Source organism: Durio zibethinus, chromosome 23, assembly GCF_047325235.1.
Source record: "Durio zibethinus cultivar Kanyao isolate XHJ-2024 chromosome 23, ASM4732523v1, whole genome shotgun sequence".
In the NCBI taxonomy this organism is placed as follows: domain Eukaryota; kingdom Viridiplantae; phylum Streptophyta; class Magnoliopsida; order Malvales; family Malvaceae; genus Durio; species Durio zibethinus.
This window is the reverse complement of record NC_143184.1, coordinates 13,334,742-13,353,127: the sequence shown is the minus strand read 5'-3', so window position 1 is coordinate 13,353,127 and position 18,386 is coordinate 13,334,742. Positions and strand designations below refer to the sequence as shown.

At 30.9% G+C, this 18,386-nt stretch overlaps 1 protein-coding gene across 1 annotated transcript; it reads right to left on the bottom strand.

The window, feature by feature from the left end:
• Positions 1-275: 275 nt before the first annotated feature.
• LOC111313608 (non-specific lipid-transfer protein 2-like) lies at positions 276-846 on the bottom strand. Its single transcript, XM_022914282.2, has one exon. It carries the CDS (start codon positions 756-758, stop codon positions 468-470), a length of 291 nt encoding a protein of 96 aa, XP_022770017.1. The 5' UTR covers positions 759-846; the 3' UTR covers positions 276-467.
• Positions 847-18,386: the final 17,540 nt, after the last annotated feature.

The following is an 18,386-nucleotide window of genomic DNA, read 5'->3' as shown; positions in this document are numbered from 1 at the left end:
TTTTTACAGTAAACATCATTGAGTATCAATATTATTCTTCATGTGATATATATTTATAATCCCTTTAGGCCTTCACTCAACTAGGTACTTGTATTGTTGTGTTTCTCTTTCATTGGGAAGTCAAAAAGTGAACGTAACTGTCCATGAATCATGATAAATTTTTATTGTTTGAGTATTGCATCTGAAATCAAAGAGAGGAAACAAGTAAAGAAAAAAAATATATATATATATATATATATAAAAGAAAAGAAAAAATAAGCCGTATTTCCCCAAGAAACACATGTAAATAGTAAATATCACTACTAATATTATTATTATTACTCTAGCCTTAGACAAGTAAAATATTACATTAATATTATCACCTCTCATCTCATCTCATCTCATCTCATCATTATTTATTTATATGAGCAGTTGAGAACAAGACGACAGTCCTATGCTGCCAATAAATATTCAAGTAAAGCAAACTTTTAACACTTAGGATATGCAACTCCACAAGTGCTAGCAACCTTTTTAGCGTTGGGATTGTTAACAAACTGTTTAAGAGCTGGGTTCTGAAGGTACCCACAAAGGCATGGCTGCTGCGCCTTCAGCTTGCTGCAACAAGTGGTTGATGGAGGTGATGAAGACGTGAACGCCGCCAAGCAGGAGCTGAGCTCGGAGGGGTCACATGTCACTGCTTCCGCCGTACGAGTTTCACCTGAAAACAGCACCACCATCAGTGTCATCGCACACAAGGCAACAATGGAAACCCTCTTCATTTTTTTTTTCCTACACAAAGTGCTAATAATTGTGACAAACAACAAAGTTATATGGTATTTATTGCATTTTGGGTATGAGCTATGGCACAATTTATAGGGGTTGGAATGGTAACCGTTATGCCTCTAGACCATGATTTAATTAAGGGAAGTCAAACTGTCATGAATCAAGTTTGTTGGGGTTTTAATTAAACTTTAAAAAAGTGGATCCTTTGGGGAATTGAAATTGGTAGATCCCACCATTTACAAATTATCCAAGCCTTGTTTAGTACATGGGACCTCTAGTGTGTTAGACTAGAGTGATAACCAACTACATCATCCAGATAATGCATCATCCATGTTTAGAAGTAAGATTTTTATAGATGTTTTTAAAAATTAAAAAATAAAAAAATTGAAGAAAATTTTTTTAAACTCTCAAAAATTCTTTTTCTGAAAATCAATTTTATCAATAAAATTAATAAATTTATTAATAATTTATATATATTATAAGTGAAAAGAAGAAAAAAATAAATATGTAATTGTCAATTGCCGATGCCATTTGATGGTTAAATTTATCGTATATTAATAGTCTTTGCATGGCTCTTTGGCACTTTCAAAGGCCTAAGCTAACGACCTGATATATAGTCTAAATCCGAAAATGAAAAAAAAAATATTGATATTGTGTAAATAATATAAATTTTTTTGAAATCATATTTCTCGCATTTAGACTGTTCTGAATGAAACTTTTTTGGACAGGCAATTATGAATTAAACAAGAACGTACAAGATTTTGGGTCGAATTTATGGCACAGCGAATAGAATTTCAAATGTGCTATGGTATAATTTTATACAAATTGGGCAAAAATACAGTACAATAAAATGAGTCAATATAATGCAAGTTTACAGGGCAAAAACTTATTTTATAAATAAATAATTATCTCTAAATAAGCAAAATCAAATTGAAAATGTTTAGATGTAGATATAAATTATATATTTTTTTATTAAAACTATTAATGATTGAATGTTGATTATTCAAATTAAAATTTTAATATTTTATTAACAGATCATATTTAGGGATGAGAACGATTTAGTTTGGCTAAATTATTTCAATTAATGTATGGTGTTATAAATTTAAAATATGAACTAGATAGAGTCAAGTAAAAAATTATTTTTTAATGTTTTTTATTATTTTTAATATATTTAAATAGATTTAGATATAAATTAATTATTTTTATTTTATAAAAAATTTAAAAAATATATAAAAAGTAATAAAAATATATGATTTAGTTCGATTTAAATATTTTTATTTTTTTATTTTTCTATTTGAAAATTGAACCAAACCTAATTAAAGTATTTAATATTTATACCTAAATTGAATCAAATAAAATCAATTCAAACTAATCTAACATTATAATTTTGAATTAATTTTGTATTTTTATTTCTTTTCAATCCTAATCACATAATTGTTGACAAATATGAAATTTTAATTTGATAGGTGTAAGAATAAATTAAAAAAAAAAAAAAAGAAAAATCAATGTGATACCCACATCAACCAGTTAGAAGATGATGGGGGACAGCACTTGATACGTAGAAGTAGAAAGGCATTAAACAAGTTTTATAACCACGTATCAAAATATTGTTGGGAAGTTGCCATAATTGCGGATCGTACATTGCATTATTTATTTTGTTTTATGCAGGATATCCATACTGCTTTTATAAATTTAATTGCCAACCACAAGAACTTAAATCACATCAGCATTACAAAAAAATAATAAAAAATAGGTGGTGCAATAAAAACATTACACTTGTGAAGAAGTCTCAAATGCCAAAGAATTAACATTATTTTTATAAAAAATTATTAGATATATTATCAATAAAATTTTTAATTTTATAAATGAAATTATAGACCGATACAAATCATATTTTTGCTTAATTAGTTTTTATTTTTTAAAAATACTTAAAAAATATATTTTATCTTGTTAATTTGGTTTGTGGAATCAAATAATTTCTTTGACAATTTTATAAGCTTTTAACAAGGTTTATATATATATATATATATTATATTTATATTATAAACCTTCTTACTTAAAGAGTTTTTAAATATCACCACTCATATTATCTTAAAATCTCATTATTGGATGATTTTAAAAAAAAATTAGATTTTTTAATACATTTGTTTGCATATATTTATTCAAAAATTTAAAATTTAAATGTGTATCAACGAACACATAAATAACTTGGTGAAAATATATAGAAAAAATAAGAGGAATAATAAAAAATTACCCCAAAAAACTAATCAAAGCCAATCAACGATTTTGTAGCAGTTCACTGTCAGTTCGACCGGTTCACACATGGTCTGTAAGCAATTTGGGCATAGTTCAAGCAATCCAAACACAATTCGAATGGTTCACACTAGTTCAAAAGCGATCTGACTAGACCAATTCAAAACTGTTGAAAAGAGTGAAAAACGGGTTGTGTCGAGTCCGCGAGAAAGTCGCTGATAGCTTTTTTTTATCTTATATAAGCTAACTTTTTTTTACTTCATTTTAAACATTTCTTCAAAAAAAAAAAACCTTTAAATTCTCAAAAAAGAACCAAATGGTCGACAACCACACTACCTAGATTTCGTGCTAGCACGTTGCACCGTCTACCTCTTACTGAAGGTAGTTAGCTTAAAAAAAACACCAAAAAATTTCTTTTGACATCCTTTACCTCGTTCCTAACTTTGTTTAGCTTAAAACAACCCCAAAAGCTCTAAATCTAGGCCAAAAGTCCTCATTCTCAAAACCCAAAAAGCCTTTATTTCGCTACTTCAAATGCCCTTTCTTTTTAGGATGTTTTCAACCTAGCTTCATCTTATCTCTCTTTCAAATATCTGAGCCCAAAGCCTCTTCAAACTGAAATTTTCTTTTATTTTTGTATTTTTCCATGTTGTTTCCAAATGCTGTGGTTCTTCTTTTTCAGGAGGATTGTGATTTTTTTTTTGTATCATTGATTTTTTAGTGTTTTCTTTGGTTGCCTTGTTGATTGGTTTTCTGAGTTTCAGCCCTTTTTTCAGTGTTTTTGTGGTTTTTTTTTTTGTTAGAGGTGGTGAGCAAAGCTCATGATGGTGGTTGGTGGGTGGGGAAAGGTTGAATAAGGGGTTACGATATTGGTTAACAGTAGCTAGAGGACTACATGGTAGGGCTTCTGATGGTTTGCTCTTAGAGTTATTGGCTAGGGTGGTTTTCCAAATATGGTGTTTTAGGTTCTTTTTTGTCTCAAGGTGTCAATGCTAGTGAACTCAAGGGTGTTGGGTGGTGGTTTGGATAGAAATGGTAAGGATTATGCTCTTTTATTGGTGAATGGCCAAGGGTTAGATGGATTGAGGAAAGTGGGAAAATTTTCTTTCAAAGTTTCGACCCCTTCTTTTGCCAAGCCATGTGGGTTCATTTTCTAAAGCCAAAATGAGATTTCGAATCCCTTATTTTTTGAGATAGTGAGGCTTCAATTGTGTCATTGGCAACCAAAAAACCTATCAAATTTTCTACAACAAGGGTGGCTTGCTAGGCATTTCTACTATGATCTTGCTTTTAAAACCAATTTATGTCTAATCCTATTTTTGTCTTTCTTATTTTGTTTTCGATTAGGTTGCTTAAAGAAAATGATTAATTCTCATTGCTAAAAAGAGGTTGGGTTAATGGAAAAGGGAATCGCAATGGCAAGGGTAAGGTGGCTGATGCAAGGTAAGGGGCTAGTAGCATGCATGGCATCAAGCTCTAACTTTTGTTTTCTTTTTTTTTATTATTTATTTTTTTCAAAGTAATCAAGATTAAATTGACCTGGTAAAAATTTGAAAATAAGCTCGAAAGTTGAATTAATTTGAAATATGAAATTAGTCACATAAACAAAAATTTGTCTACAGCTGCCCCTTATTGTACATTTTTTAAAATTAAGAATAAAAAAATATATAGACAACAATTTTGTCTAGGCCCATTAACCTCAAGCATTTTTTTATTTTGATTTTTCTTGAAATTTTTATTTTTTTTAATTTTTTTATCTTGAAAAACTCCTCTTATTAGATGCTCTACACTTGTGAAAATAAATTAAAATAAATTAAAATAAAAACTCTTTTCACTAGAGATTCCATAACTTTAAAATAAATTACGATAATTTGGAGATTATGCTCAAAGATCTTACAAATCCATTCTAAAAATTTGCTTGTAAAAAAAGAAACATTCAATTTTTAAAACTTATTGGACTTGGGATATCAACACCGAAAGGAACTCAGATATCATCATCGAGTGAATATGTGATTAATATTTAGATATTATTACTTGGATATCATCACTAAGAAAACTGTAATGATATGCAAACATGAATACTCGAATATCACCATTGAGTATAGCTAATGACTTTTGATATCACTATCAAAGGGAAATTGGATATCACCACCTAGGAAAAATATGTAGCTATCTTTGGATGTTGCCGTTGAAGAAAAATCAAATATCACCATTGAATGAATGCAAATAACTTCGAATGTTACCACCGAAAAGAACTCGGATATCACCACCGAAAAAGTTTAAATGGATTCAGATATCACCATAAATAAAGTTATGCAAATTCAGACTTGAATACTTAGATATTACCACTGAGTGATTTGTAAAAGTTCAAATATCACCACTAAGAGATTTTAGAAAAGACTTGGATATCACTACTAAAAAAATAAAATTTTAATTTTAATACTTGAATATCACCATTGGTGAATTTGAAAACAATTTGGATGTCACCACAAAAGATTTGAGAAAATTCAGATATCACCACTAAAAAGTTTAAAAATAGTTTGTCATTGCCAAAAGCTTCAAAAAAATTCAGGTATCACCATCGAAAATTCAAAAAAGAACTTGAATGTCACCATAAAAACATTTGAAAATAATTCATCACAATATTTTTCTTAACTAATGCCAATTTCACTAGGCTTACAACTTTTATAGCAGCTAGATTGGGTTTAAAGCTCTTATTTTAAGCTTAAAACCTCATAGAAATTTCTAAAACTTTTTAATCTTTTCTCTTACTTTCTTGGATATTTTTACCCATTTTTTTTTAACTTTTTTTTCTTTAACATTTCCAAAACTGACAAATGCCACTACAATGCAAATGTCCATTTTTAAAATGATGATGTAAATGCATATGTATATATGCAAATGCCAATGATATTTACAAATAATCTAAAAGTAAACTTTCTTACCAATGATGAACATGTTAATGATGTAAAAGTAAAGTCAGAAGATGCAAATGTTCAAAATATTCTTTTCTTAAATTTTCTAAAATTTTTTTTCTTTCAATCACTTCACTTCAATTCCAAATCGACTTCTTACTACTCATTTTCATCAATTTTTGCTTTCTTTTCTTCACAACTTGGATTTCTCAACTTTTCTTTCCATTTTATTTCCATTTTCATATCAAACACGCATATGATCAACTTGAACTTGATGTATGCATGAAAGGAAATCCAATAGATCTTGGTAAATTAACCAATTAAACATACTTTTGTATGAAAAAGAAATGTGCTTCCACTAGTGCCACTTATTTTCCTCAAAATTATTTTTTTTTCAATCAAAATTTTATTTTCCTTCCCCAAATTGAATTTTCTTTTAATGAAAAATATTTTATTCCATGAATTGAAACTTGTATCCTAATGACAAAATTCTCAAAAAAAATAAGAAGAAAAAAAATCCTTAATTAAGCTTTGTGAAACATTTGACTTTTAAGTTTTTTTTTTTTCTAGATTGTAATCATTATTATAAACATCTTTGGATGAAATGGCAACTTTATCTTTTCAAATGGGCTAGATTATCAAATCAAGGTCTTGGTTAGTAAAAAGGTTTCACCACTCAATGGGGAGAAACGAATTTTGTTTATCTAGGCTTAACAACAAATTCCCTTGAAAGGTTCTTTTGATGTACAATCAAGTTTGACAACCTTTTTATTATCAAGATGTTACATTTTAATAAATTTCAAGACCAACTGTGGTAGGTTCAAAATCTTGGAATATTACTTTGGATAAGGCCAAAATTTTCTATGGTAGCCCTTACATAAATCTCAACCATTGGTTGCAATGAGTTTTCATGTTGCAATCTCACTTTTGTTCTAGACTACCCATTTTGGGTTTTCACTCTAGAACTTTATTCTTCTATTTTTGTTTTTTTTTTTTGGGATGATTTCATCATGCACTCAAATATTCTTTCGAAAGAGAAGTTTTTATAAAGAAAAAGGGTAAAAACAAAGTTGGTTATAAAGATTTTGCAATGAATAAACTCTTCAATTCAAGTATCAATACTTGATCAAAATGGACTTTTCAAGGCACATAAGTTGGGGTTCAAGGTTCTAAAAGAATAGATAAATAGGCCCAAAACATATTTAAAGGTGATTAGACCAAGGATTATTTCATATTATGTGAAGAAATCTCTTTGGGGCATTTGTCCCTTTATTCTTTCAATTTTAACATTCCATCATCTTTTTTTTTTCTTTCTCTTTTCTTTTGTCTTTTTTTTTTCTTTTTGCATCATTTCTACATTTTGTTCTTTCTTACACGTCATGACTTTTGCTGGAGAATGTTTAAAACTCAATTTATCTTACATTTGCCCCCATATTGTAAGGCATTTTTCTTTTGTTGTTAAACATGACTTCATCAAATAGATCCTTCTTTTTGTTTGCCCTCTAATGTAAATGATGATCTCCAATCAAGGTTTATTTAGAAAGAACTCACTAGGCTCAAATAGGTAGCAAATGGATAATTTCTTGTTTGTAAAAGGATGAAAAAAAATGACCATTTGTAATCTCAAATATGGTCACTTGTGCTGAAGAGTTAAAAAATTAGTTTTTATTTTTTATAACCTTTTTTTTTTAATTTTTGGATTTCATGGTTTTTTCTAGCTTCTGTTTTTGTTGATTTTCTTTCTATTTCTTTTTGGAATCATTTGAATATCCAAAATGCATAATATAACCATCGATCTTTTTTTTTTCTTTTTTTTTTCGTTTTCATGTTCTCACAACTCATATGACAACTAATCTTAGCCCTATCTTTAAAAGCTAACAAGGTTCATATGATAATAGAAATTATGTTTGAAAAGGTTTTTTCTTTTTTTTTTGTCTAGATTGTGCATATCATCACTAAATTAGATGGTGGCACAAATTAGGTCATTTTGAAGCAATAGGAAATCATGCATTTTGTCAATATGCCCCTAGATAATGATGCATTTGGGTGTTTATGGTAATTGGAACGATTTTGTGTTTGGCCAATTTAAAGCATAGTCTTGACACATATCAAGTTGCCAACATAATTTTTGTTTGATTTTCAAGGAACTCAAAAAGGTTTTTGCTAGTTGATCATTTCAGCATTTGTTGCCTTGATGAAAGGTATCACAAAATTCAAACTTAAAACATTAAGGTTTTTTAAGTGGTTTTGGGACATGAGAAGAGCATTTTATTTGGATAGATTCATAATAATGACCACCAATTTTTTTTTTAGATCTTTATTATGAAAATAAAGAATTTTTTCTTTTTATTTAAAAAAAAAACCTCGAGATGTAAAAAGAATGGAATTTCAAAACATTCTTTCAATTAGTATTCAAATTCAAAACTTCCGTACAAGTCATGAAGTTCATATGCGTGTCTAATACAAAAGTGAAAAATTAAAAAAGAAACAAAAAGACCCCCAAAATCAATCAACCTTTTCGTAAAACTAAATGAAGTGTCCAATTTCCTCATAAAAGCTCACAGAAACATTCTCCCATCCATCTTTTGACCATTGCATCAAAAATAATTCATATCGATGCCTTAACACCCTTAATTCACCTTTTCTTCAATACATTAGGGTAAAGAGTTTTCAGTGGCATGGGGATCTATTTTCGTTCCAAACTCTATTTTCTTACTTTAATGAGATCTTTAACCTTATATTTTAATGTGGGATAGTTCTATATTGAGTGACCCTGATTACCATCGTGGTAATCACATCGTGCATTGGGATTATATACACCCATTTGTGTCCGGGCTTAATTGGGCCTATTAGTGTTTAGGCCCAAGTCGGCCTATTCATGTTTGGACCCAACTAGGCCTATTTGTGTCTGGGCTTAATTGAGCTGACCTTTTTTAATGTCACTATTATTATTATTATTTTTTTTTTCTTTCTTTGGTATTTTTGTGTATATATTTATATTCTTATATTATTATTATTATTATTATTATTATTATTATTATTATTCATATTTTATTTTATTTTATTTTATTTTTGTTTTTTCTTTACTGTTTTCCTTTTTGATCCAACTCACACGTGCACAAAGGATGGAATTGGGATTAAACACAGAATCATATCAACTGAAATTTTAGACTTTAAAATCACTTTGGATAGAATGCAATCCAGGATTCAAGCCTAGGATTGATTCTATTCGTTTTCTAAAATTATTCCTAAAACTGCCTATAAATTGGATTGATTCTACAAAAGATGGACACATAAAAATTTTGATAGAAAAAATTTAGAAAAAAAGGTTTGAAAAGATTCTGGCAATAAGGATTTTTTTGAATTCAAAAGTTGGGGTTTATGGTTTAATTTGCAATTTTAGGCGTGATTTTGGTTGTTGGAAATAGATTTAAGGTTACAAAAGGTTTTGGTAAAGGATTTAGAGCTTTTTAGGATTTTTTTTTGGGTTTTTTTTTGCTTTAGGAAAAACTTTGAATTTTTTGACGAAATTTTTTGGTGAAAGTTGAAGTTTCCAACAAGATTCTAGCAAGATTTTAAGAATCTGGCACTTTTTTTAGAAATTGATGAATTTTTTAGTTTTCGATTGAATTTTTCGATAACATCCCCAACAACAAATGAGATTCTCAGTTTTCGATTGAATTTGCTAGTGGATTTTCTAGAGATAAGGCAGAGATAACTGGGGGTTGAGAGAGAGAGAGGCTCAAGAATTCTAAAGAAAATGTTGAGGTGTTGCCTTTTATACTGCCCCAAAATGACACCATTTTGGAAAGCTTTAACCCGCAGGTGACCTAATGAGGATCCACACGTTGACCTTGGTTCTGACCTTACCCAATCGCAAGTTTTTTTATTTTATTTTATTTTTATTTTTTGATTTTATTTGATTTTATTTTATTGTTAACCCACTATATATATTTTATATTATTTCTTTTCAATTGTATTTTTAAAAAAGGTTATTTCTGCCATTTTATTTCTGAAAGTAAGAAAAAAAGGAAGAAGAGAAAAAAAGATGAAAAAAATATTCTAAAAAATATAATAATATAACAAAAAAAAACCTTTCAAAAGAAATCTTTTTAAATAAACGAAAATAATTTTTATCCTCTAAACTATTAGAGGATTGCTTTAAAGTAAACCCTACCAAACTATTGGGAAGTTTTACTAATTTTTTTGAGAAAAAATAAATTAATAAATCCGTTGACGAGCCTCTTCAGAATGGGATACTAGTTTCTATGAATACTCTTGAGGTGAGAAGATTATCTTAAATTGCTACCAAACTATTGGAATAATTTTAAAATTAATTTTTAATATTAAATTATTTGATAAATCATAAAATGATCAAGGCCTGAATAATTTGAAATCAAACTGGTACTATCCTTTAGATGTGCATTATGAAGGTGCTATAACCTTCCCCATGCATAATCAACTCTCGAATCTAACATCTATTTTCGCAAATCAGAATATGTTTCAAATGGCCAATCACACCTAAACAAAAAAAATTTGTGGTGACTTCCTTTCATCCATGTCTAGTGGTAGGTCCATGGATCTGTACGTGATAACAGTTTGGCAACTCTACTAGAGACATTGAAAATCAAGCCAATAAATGATTTCTTATTATCCAGGCCTCGCTTAATAAATTTGAAGTCATTTTATTCCCTTTCATTACTTATATTTGTTATTATTTATTTTCCTTTTCATTGTGTATACTTGCCTAATTGTTCATTTGTCTATCTTTTATTCATTACTTGTATTTGCTTAATTATCTATTTATTGTATATATTTGCCATTCATTTGCATGTGCATAACATAAGCCCTCCACTCGGGCTCTGCTTTTAGGAGGGAGTGAAGTACTTATGCCCTCATGAGATTTCATGTCTTCGCATAGGCCTGTGAAACACTCTCATTCAAATTAAACCTTTTCCACTTGTAGCCTATGATGGATGAGAATTGGGGTGCCTTGATAGTCTATAATAGACCATGATGTAGGGAACAATTTGGGAACCTTTTAGAATTAGCCCAAACCACATATAATCAACCTTAAGAGACCAACTATAGATAGAGCATTGTCCTCCTACCCTTTGTAGATAATCCAAAATTCAAGGTCATGTTGTTATCTTAATTGTTATGTGATGTTTACTCTATGTTTTATTGAAGTGACTAACCAATCTCTTTGTCTTCTTTTATTTCTTTTCTTTTTATGCACATTCATAAACATATTTACAGATTGCATAGTATTCTTACCCCAAAGCTATTTCAATAAAAGCCCTGATGGATTCCATAAAATGTCAAGTTTGTACCTCATCTACATTTTTCAAATGTGATTCTCCCATAGATGTGAAGATAGAATCAGAAAAGAAGCAATGAAAAGAGGGAGATTGTTTGCCACCTGGTTATGTCTCTATACTATTAAAAGAAGTCTGTCTACTCCTCAAACATAATGATCTAAAAAGTTTATCAGACATATGGAATAGTATAACCCTTCAAGGCATAAGGCTTTTTGTGAGAAGTTTGGACATGTTGCATATCTCTTGTCAATGAGGCTGACTACTCAATTATCAAGGTGATGGTACAATTTTGGGATTCTTCCTACAGATGTTTCATCTTTAATGAGGTTGATCTAGTATAAACAATAGAAGAGTACTCAACTTTAGTGGGTATGCATCTATTGTATCCAGACAAAATATACATGAAGAAACATAAATCAGAAAGTCACAGAAAGCTAGGTTAGATTCTAAGAATGGAAAAAGAGACTATAGATTCATACATTCGAGAAAAAAGAGATCACAAGGGTATTCCATGGGAGGTTCTCTAAGATTTCATTATCAAGCATCTAGATGATGATCAGAGAATGAATGCATTTACTTTAGCCATATATGGGTTGGTCATTTTTCCTAAGGTCTTAGGCCACATTGAGATAGAAGTGGCAAATTTATTTAAGCAAATTGAAAAGGGGTGTAATCCTTCACCAGCTATCTTGATAGAAACCATTAGATCTCTAAACTTTTGTAGGTAGAATGACAAAGTACGTTTCATGGGCTGCATACCCTTATTGTATGTATAGATGAAAAACTATTTCGAATGCAAGAAAAGTGCTTTTACCAAACTTTATTTCTGCACTCGGAGTCTGATTAGAGAATTTTGTCAAAGCATTTAGCCAGAAGCAAAGACTCAAAAAGCGCAAAAATATCTACTACAAGGGCTCACAACTGGTCAGGTAAAATGGTTAGCTCCATGGATGGACAGGGAACCTATATTGTATCAATATGGAAATGAGATAGGGGCTCCACTTTTAGGTCCATGGGGGTCAACAAGTTATGCACCATTAATGGTAAGAAAATAGCATGGAGCTGAATAGTTCACTCTTATGATAAGCAAGTTCAGCCAGTTTGACTATTCATATAAAGAGCCCAGAACTTTTCAAAAGATTAACAGCATGATTAAGGCTTGAAAGAAGCCCAAGAGAGTAAGCCTAGGGCCATTCACTAACAAAGTCATTCAGAGGTATCTGATTTGAAGAAATAAGAGGGGTTAAGAGATTACATTTATGCCTCAAGATCATCACTTGCTAGTGGGTCAAGATTTAGGAAAAAAGCTTCCAGAGTTAGAGCATGAAATGGAGAAAGAGAAGCTAAAACAAGAAATTTTGAAGCTACAGAAAGAAAAAGACTAGTGGTAAAATAAAGCAAAAAATTAGAAATCCAAGTCCATAAGATTTCTAAAGAATACAGTAAGGCCCAGAAAATCGTTAGAAAATGGGAATATACCCTTAAAGAGCTGAAAGAGCTACGATAATAACATAAAAGATTGCGCATATAAATATAAGCCAAAAAAATAAATAACACAGAGCTGGCTCATGAGAATGAAAAGTTGAAAGAATGACGTGCCCAAATAGAAGATGACTTTATGGAGGTTGAGTAGAAGAATCAAATACTTGCAAGTTACATTTTGACTCTGACATTGAAGTTAAATGAACAAAAAAATCATGTCAAAACCCTCATGAAAAGGCATAGAGATTATCCTATTAGGTGTGGTGTAGCAAAAGAAAAGGGTTAAAAAGACAAAGATACATAGAACACCTCACAATTTAGATAGACAAGGCCATGGTCAAAGCAGGTGAGATGTCAAAAAAGGCTAAAGCACTAAGAGTTTCAATTACACCAGCAGAAGAGCATGGACAGAGGCTGTTAAACTTCATTAAGGAGGCTAAGGATCAGTATGAGCAAGTTAGGCATTTTTATAAAGGGACAGTATTAGATTCGATGTAAAATAGACTTTTGTGGAATAAATGAAAGTTTCATTTTGTTGAATTTTTTTTTAAGGGGTAAATATTTTTTTCTTTTCTTTTTTTTTATTTTTTTCATGCATTTGCATTACACTCATTCATTCATTCATTCATTATCATAACATCATCATTAAATCTTCAATTATGGTACTAAGGTGTAAGAATAGCTACACATCCATATAATACCTAAGCTCGAGCTAGAAAAATGGAACAAGACAATACAAGCCACCTTGAAAGGATAAAAAAAGCTCAAGAGCCACTAGAAGGAAAGTTGAGCAAGATTCTAGAAACCTTAGAAAAGCTAAATAGAGAAAAATCGATGGAAAAAAATACTTCACAAAAAGTTGTTGAATCAGCATATCCTCTAGGCTTTGGTCTACAACACACTCAAGCTGCCCTAATATTCCAACATCAATAGGTAGCTTTTCCAAAATACAATTACTAGGGAATGGCTTATGCATCCGATCTTAAGAACACCAAAGTTATGACAATCCCATTTATGCTGAAAAAATAGCTGAACCCATTCAACTCTTTATTACAAATGAAGAAGTTACAGACATCTATGCCCTTAAAGAGTTTTAAAACTGATCAACCCATGAGCAGGCTTGAGGAAAGATTAAAGGTTGTAGAAAGAATTGACTTTTATGGATCCATAAATGTAGTGGGACTTTGCCTAGTACTAGATGTGGTGATGCCACCAAAGTTTCAAGTACCAGAGTTTGAGAAGTATGATGGTACTTAGTGTCTTATAACACATATCACCATATACTATCATAAAATGATGGCACATGCTAGTAATGAGAAGTTGTTTATGCATGTGTTTCAAGACAACTTAATTAGATCCATGATGAAGTGGTATGTTCAGTTAGATAGGACCCACATAAAAACATAGAAAGATTTGACTAGATCTTTTATTAATCAATACTGTCATATTATTGATATAGCTTCTGATCATCTTTTTTTGCAAGCAATGGAAAAGAAGGCATATGAATCCTTCAAATAACAAGTCCAAAGGTGACGGGTTGTAGTTACCCAAATTCAACCTCCCTTGATGGAAAAAAAACTATGATACTATTTATGAGCACTCTAAAGTCATCCTATTATGAGAGGATGATCCAAAATGTGATTAAAAACTTTACTGATATGGTGATTTCAGAAGAGATCATCAAAAATATCATAAAAAATGGTAAGTTTAAAGGAGGTAAGTCTTCTAAAATAGCACTTAAGAAAAAAAAAATGAGACTCAAGCTGTGAGTCTTGAAGGGCAGCAATTTGATACTACTCTTGGCTTACCTACCCTACATACCACCACACGGTGAACCATACTTTTGCATTTCTTTATCTATCAATCACCTGACCATCTTATTCATCTTCACCAAGATCCTATGCTCACCCAGTCAGTACTACAAGTAATGCCAGAGAACCATGAACCAAGGAAAGACCCACTTTTGATCCTATACATATAAGTTACATTGAGCTATATCAAGAGCCTTACAAAAAGCATTTAATTGCTCTTATTCTTGCTAAGCAGCTTGAACATCCCTACCCAAAATGGTATGATCCTAATGCCCACTGTGATAATCATTTTGGAGTAACGGAACATTCTATTGAGAATTATGTACCTTTCAAACATAGGGTGCAAAGTTTTATCAAGAAAGGGTTGATAAGCTTTGATACAAATAAAAGTTTAACACCCAATGTCAGTGGGAATCCGCTACCTAGTCATACAGTCAATGCTTTGAATATGGGTAAAAAACATTTGAAAAAAAGAGTAGAAGAGCTTAAAATGCCATTTAACCAATTGTATGAAATCTTATGTAAAGTTAGGATGATACAACCAGTAGCTCCATGCACATATGTAGGAAGATGCATCCCAAATCAAATATGTAAGTATCATAGCGGGGCCTTAAAACACTCAATTGATGTCTGTAAGTAATTTTGTGGTAAAGTTCAGAAGTTAATGGACGCTTACCAAATAGAGTTATATGAAGAGCCAAGGGCCTTAAAAGATATTGGGGTGGCCTTTACAGATAGGTGGGTGCCAAAACCCATCACTATACATTGTAAGAAGAAGTCATAATTAGCTAGAAATAAGTTTGTTCCCAAACCAATAGGTATCAAAGTTCCACACCCATTTTTTTATAAAGATAACAAAGTGGTACTTTGGAGATATAAGTGTAATGTGACAACTCAGGGGCAGCAAATGTCAAAAGTCAAAATTACCAATATAACAAGAGTAAAGGGCATAACTAGAAGTGGAAGGTGTTATACTCTAGAGATTTTAAAAAAAAAATAAAAAAAAAGAGAAAAAAAGTAAACTAATCTAGAGATCTCAAAAAAAAAAACTTCGAAGTCTGTGCCTAAAAAGAAGACCTATGAGTTTTTTAAGCTAGTTAAGCACAATGAACACTTTGTGGTAGAGCAACTAAATAAGATGTCAGCTAAAATTTTTTTATTATCACTTTTCTTAAACTCTGAACCACATCACAATACATTGTTGAAGGCAATGAATTAGGCTTATGTGGCTAATAATGTATCTGTAGAGTATGTGAATCACTTAGCAGAGAATCTAGCGGTGCCATATCACATCTCTTTTAATGATGATAAGATCTCGCCTGAAGAAAGAAGAAGCACCAAGGCATTACACATCACTGTCAAATATAAAGGTCACATAATAGCTAAAGTCTTTATTGATAATGGATCAACTTTAATGTCATGCTTGTATCCACTCTAGCCAAGTTACCTTTTGATATGTCCCATATCCAAAACAGTCAGATGGTGGTCCAAGCATTTGACGAGACTAGATGAAAGGTTTTGGGGGATGTTGAGTTACTTATACAGATTGGGTCATGTGTTTTTAACATAAAATTTCAAGTCATGGATATTTTCCCATCAGATAACTACTTATTAGAAACACTATGGATCCACAAGGTGAGTGCCATCTTTTTTTTATTGCATCCAAAGATCAAATTCAATATAGAATGACAATTGGTGATCGTGGCTGGAGAAGAAGATTTACCGGTAACTTAACCCATAAATGTCGTATATGTGAAAGTGGCAGAAGAATCATTTGAGTGCTCTTACTGATCTTTTGAACTTGTTAATGCAGTGGGTGAAAGACTTAAATTTAGCTACATTTGATCAATCATATGGGTAATAAGGGATAGAATATTAGGTTTGTTTGGGTAAAAGCTTTTAAGGGATGATGGAGACTCCTAAGATTGAGGATTACAGTTATAGGTCAGGACTAGGTTATGAAATGGAGTGGCAGAACAATAGCAGAAGGGTAAGAAATAACCAACAATATTTTCCCATCTAAAGGAAACTTTCATTCCTAGAGGATACATGCATCAAAAAGCTAAAGAGAACACAAAGGAAGAACCAAAATGGGATAAAGCTTTTGCCAAGTTATCCATTCATATGGTGGATAATGAAAGTCAAAATGAAGAAGTTTTAGTTTACCCCTGCCTATCAGGATATAAATTACAGAACTTGAGGGTCATCTAGATGCCTATTGTTTCTAATTTTCCTTCAATGTAATCATATCTTCTAATTGCTTATACCCAAAAGCATTGGGATAAACTCTTATGTTTGAGCCTTTTATTTTTTATTATGCCAATAAAAGTATGAGCATGCATTTTGTTCATTTCTTCCATTCTATTCACTACCCCATTAAATTTTATTGCCAATATTTCCTATTCTATTAATATTTAGGTCCCCAAATGAATGTGAAGGTAATCATGACAATGATCCAGAGTCTAACTTCAAAAATTCAATTAATATCGATGAACTTGATACTAAAGAAGATTTTGAAGAATACACTTTGTCTCCATATTTAATGAGGCTAATTGAATAGGAAGATAAATCCATTGAGCCTCATCAAAAAGTTGTTGAATTGATCAATTTGGGTGATGCTGAAACCATGAAAAAAGTCAAGGTTGGTACTTCATTCTCAGCGGTTGACCTATAACGATTAGAGGATTTACTCTGAGAGTTTGTGGATGTATTTGCCTAGTCTTACCAAGATATGCCTAGACTTAGCACTGAAATAGTGGAGCATAGGCTACTATTAAAGCTAAAATGCAAATCGATGTAGCAAAAACTAAGAAGAATGAAATCGGAGATGCTATTGAAAATCAAATAGAAAGTTAAAAAGTAATTTGATGCAGCTTTTTACAAGTGGCTAAATATCTTGAATGTGTAGCTAATATAGTACCTATTCTCAAAAAGGATGAAAAAGTACGAATGTGTGTAGACTATCAAGATCTAAATAGAGCTAGTATAAAGGATAATTTTTCTTTACCTCATATAGATACACTGGTGGACAATATTACCCGACATTTAGTGTTCTCTTTTATGGATGATTTTTTCAGTTACAATCAAATAAAGATGGCACCAAATGATATGAAAAAGATTACATTTCTCACCATGTGAGAAACATTTTGCTAAAAGGTCATACCTTTCAAACTAAAAAATACCGGTGTAACTTATCAAAGAGCTATGGTAACCCTTTTCCATGGTATGATGTATAAGAAGATTGAAGTATATATGGATGACATGATTACCAAGTCCCAAAAAGAAGAGGATCATGTGGTCAACCTTAGAAAATTATTTAAAAGGTTAAGGAAGTTTCAGCTCAAACTGAATCTGGCTAAATATACATTCGGAGCTAGGTCAAGAAAGTTACTGGGATTTATAGTTAGTGAAAGAGGAATAGAAGTTGACTCAAACAAAATTCAAGCCATTCAAAATTTAGCTCCTCTAAGCATACAAAAGGAGGTTCGAGATTTTTTAGGCAGATTGAACTATATTTCTTAGTTCATTTCTCAACTTACTCTTAAGTGTGATCCCATTTTCAAACTCTTTCGAAAGAATAATCTTGGAGAGTGAAATGAACAATGTCAAAAGGCTTTCAATAAAATTAAACAATACTTATCAAACCCTCTAATATTTGTAGCCCTTGTCTCGAAAAAATCACTCATTCTATACATAGTGGTATATGAAGGATCAATGGGAAGTATGTTGGGCTAACAAGATGAATCCGATAAAAAAGAGAAAGCTATTTATTATCTGAGTAAGAAATTCACAGAATATGAGTCTAAGTATTCATTATTAGAGAAAATGTGTTGTACTATGGC

Bases quoted from the DNA above. Each gene is read 5' to 3' on its own strand.
- LOC111313608 (XM_022914282.2), bottom strand. From the start codon at position 758: ATGAAGAGGGTTTCCATTGTTGCCTTGTGTGCGATGACACTGATGGTG.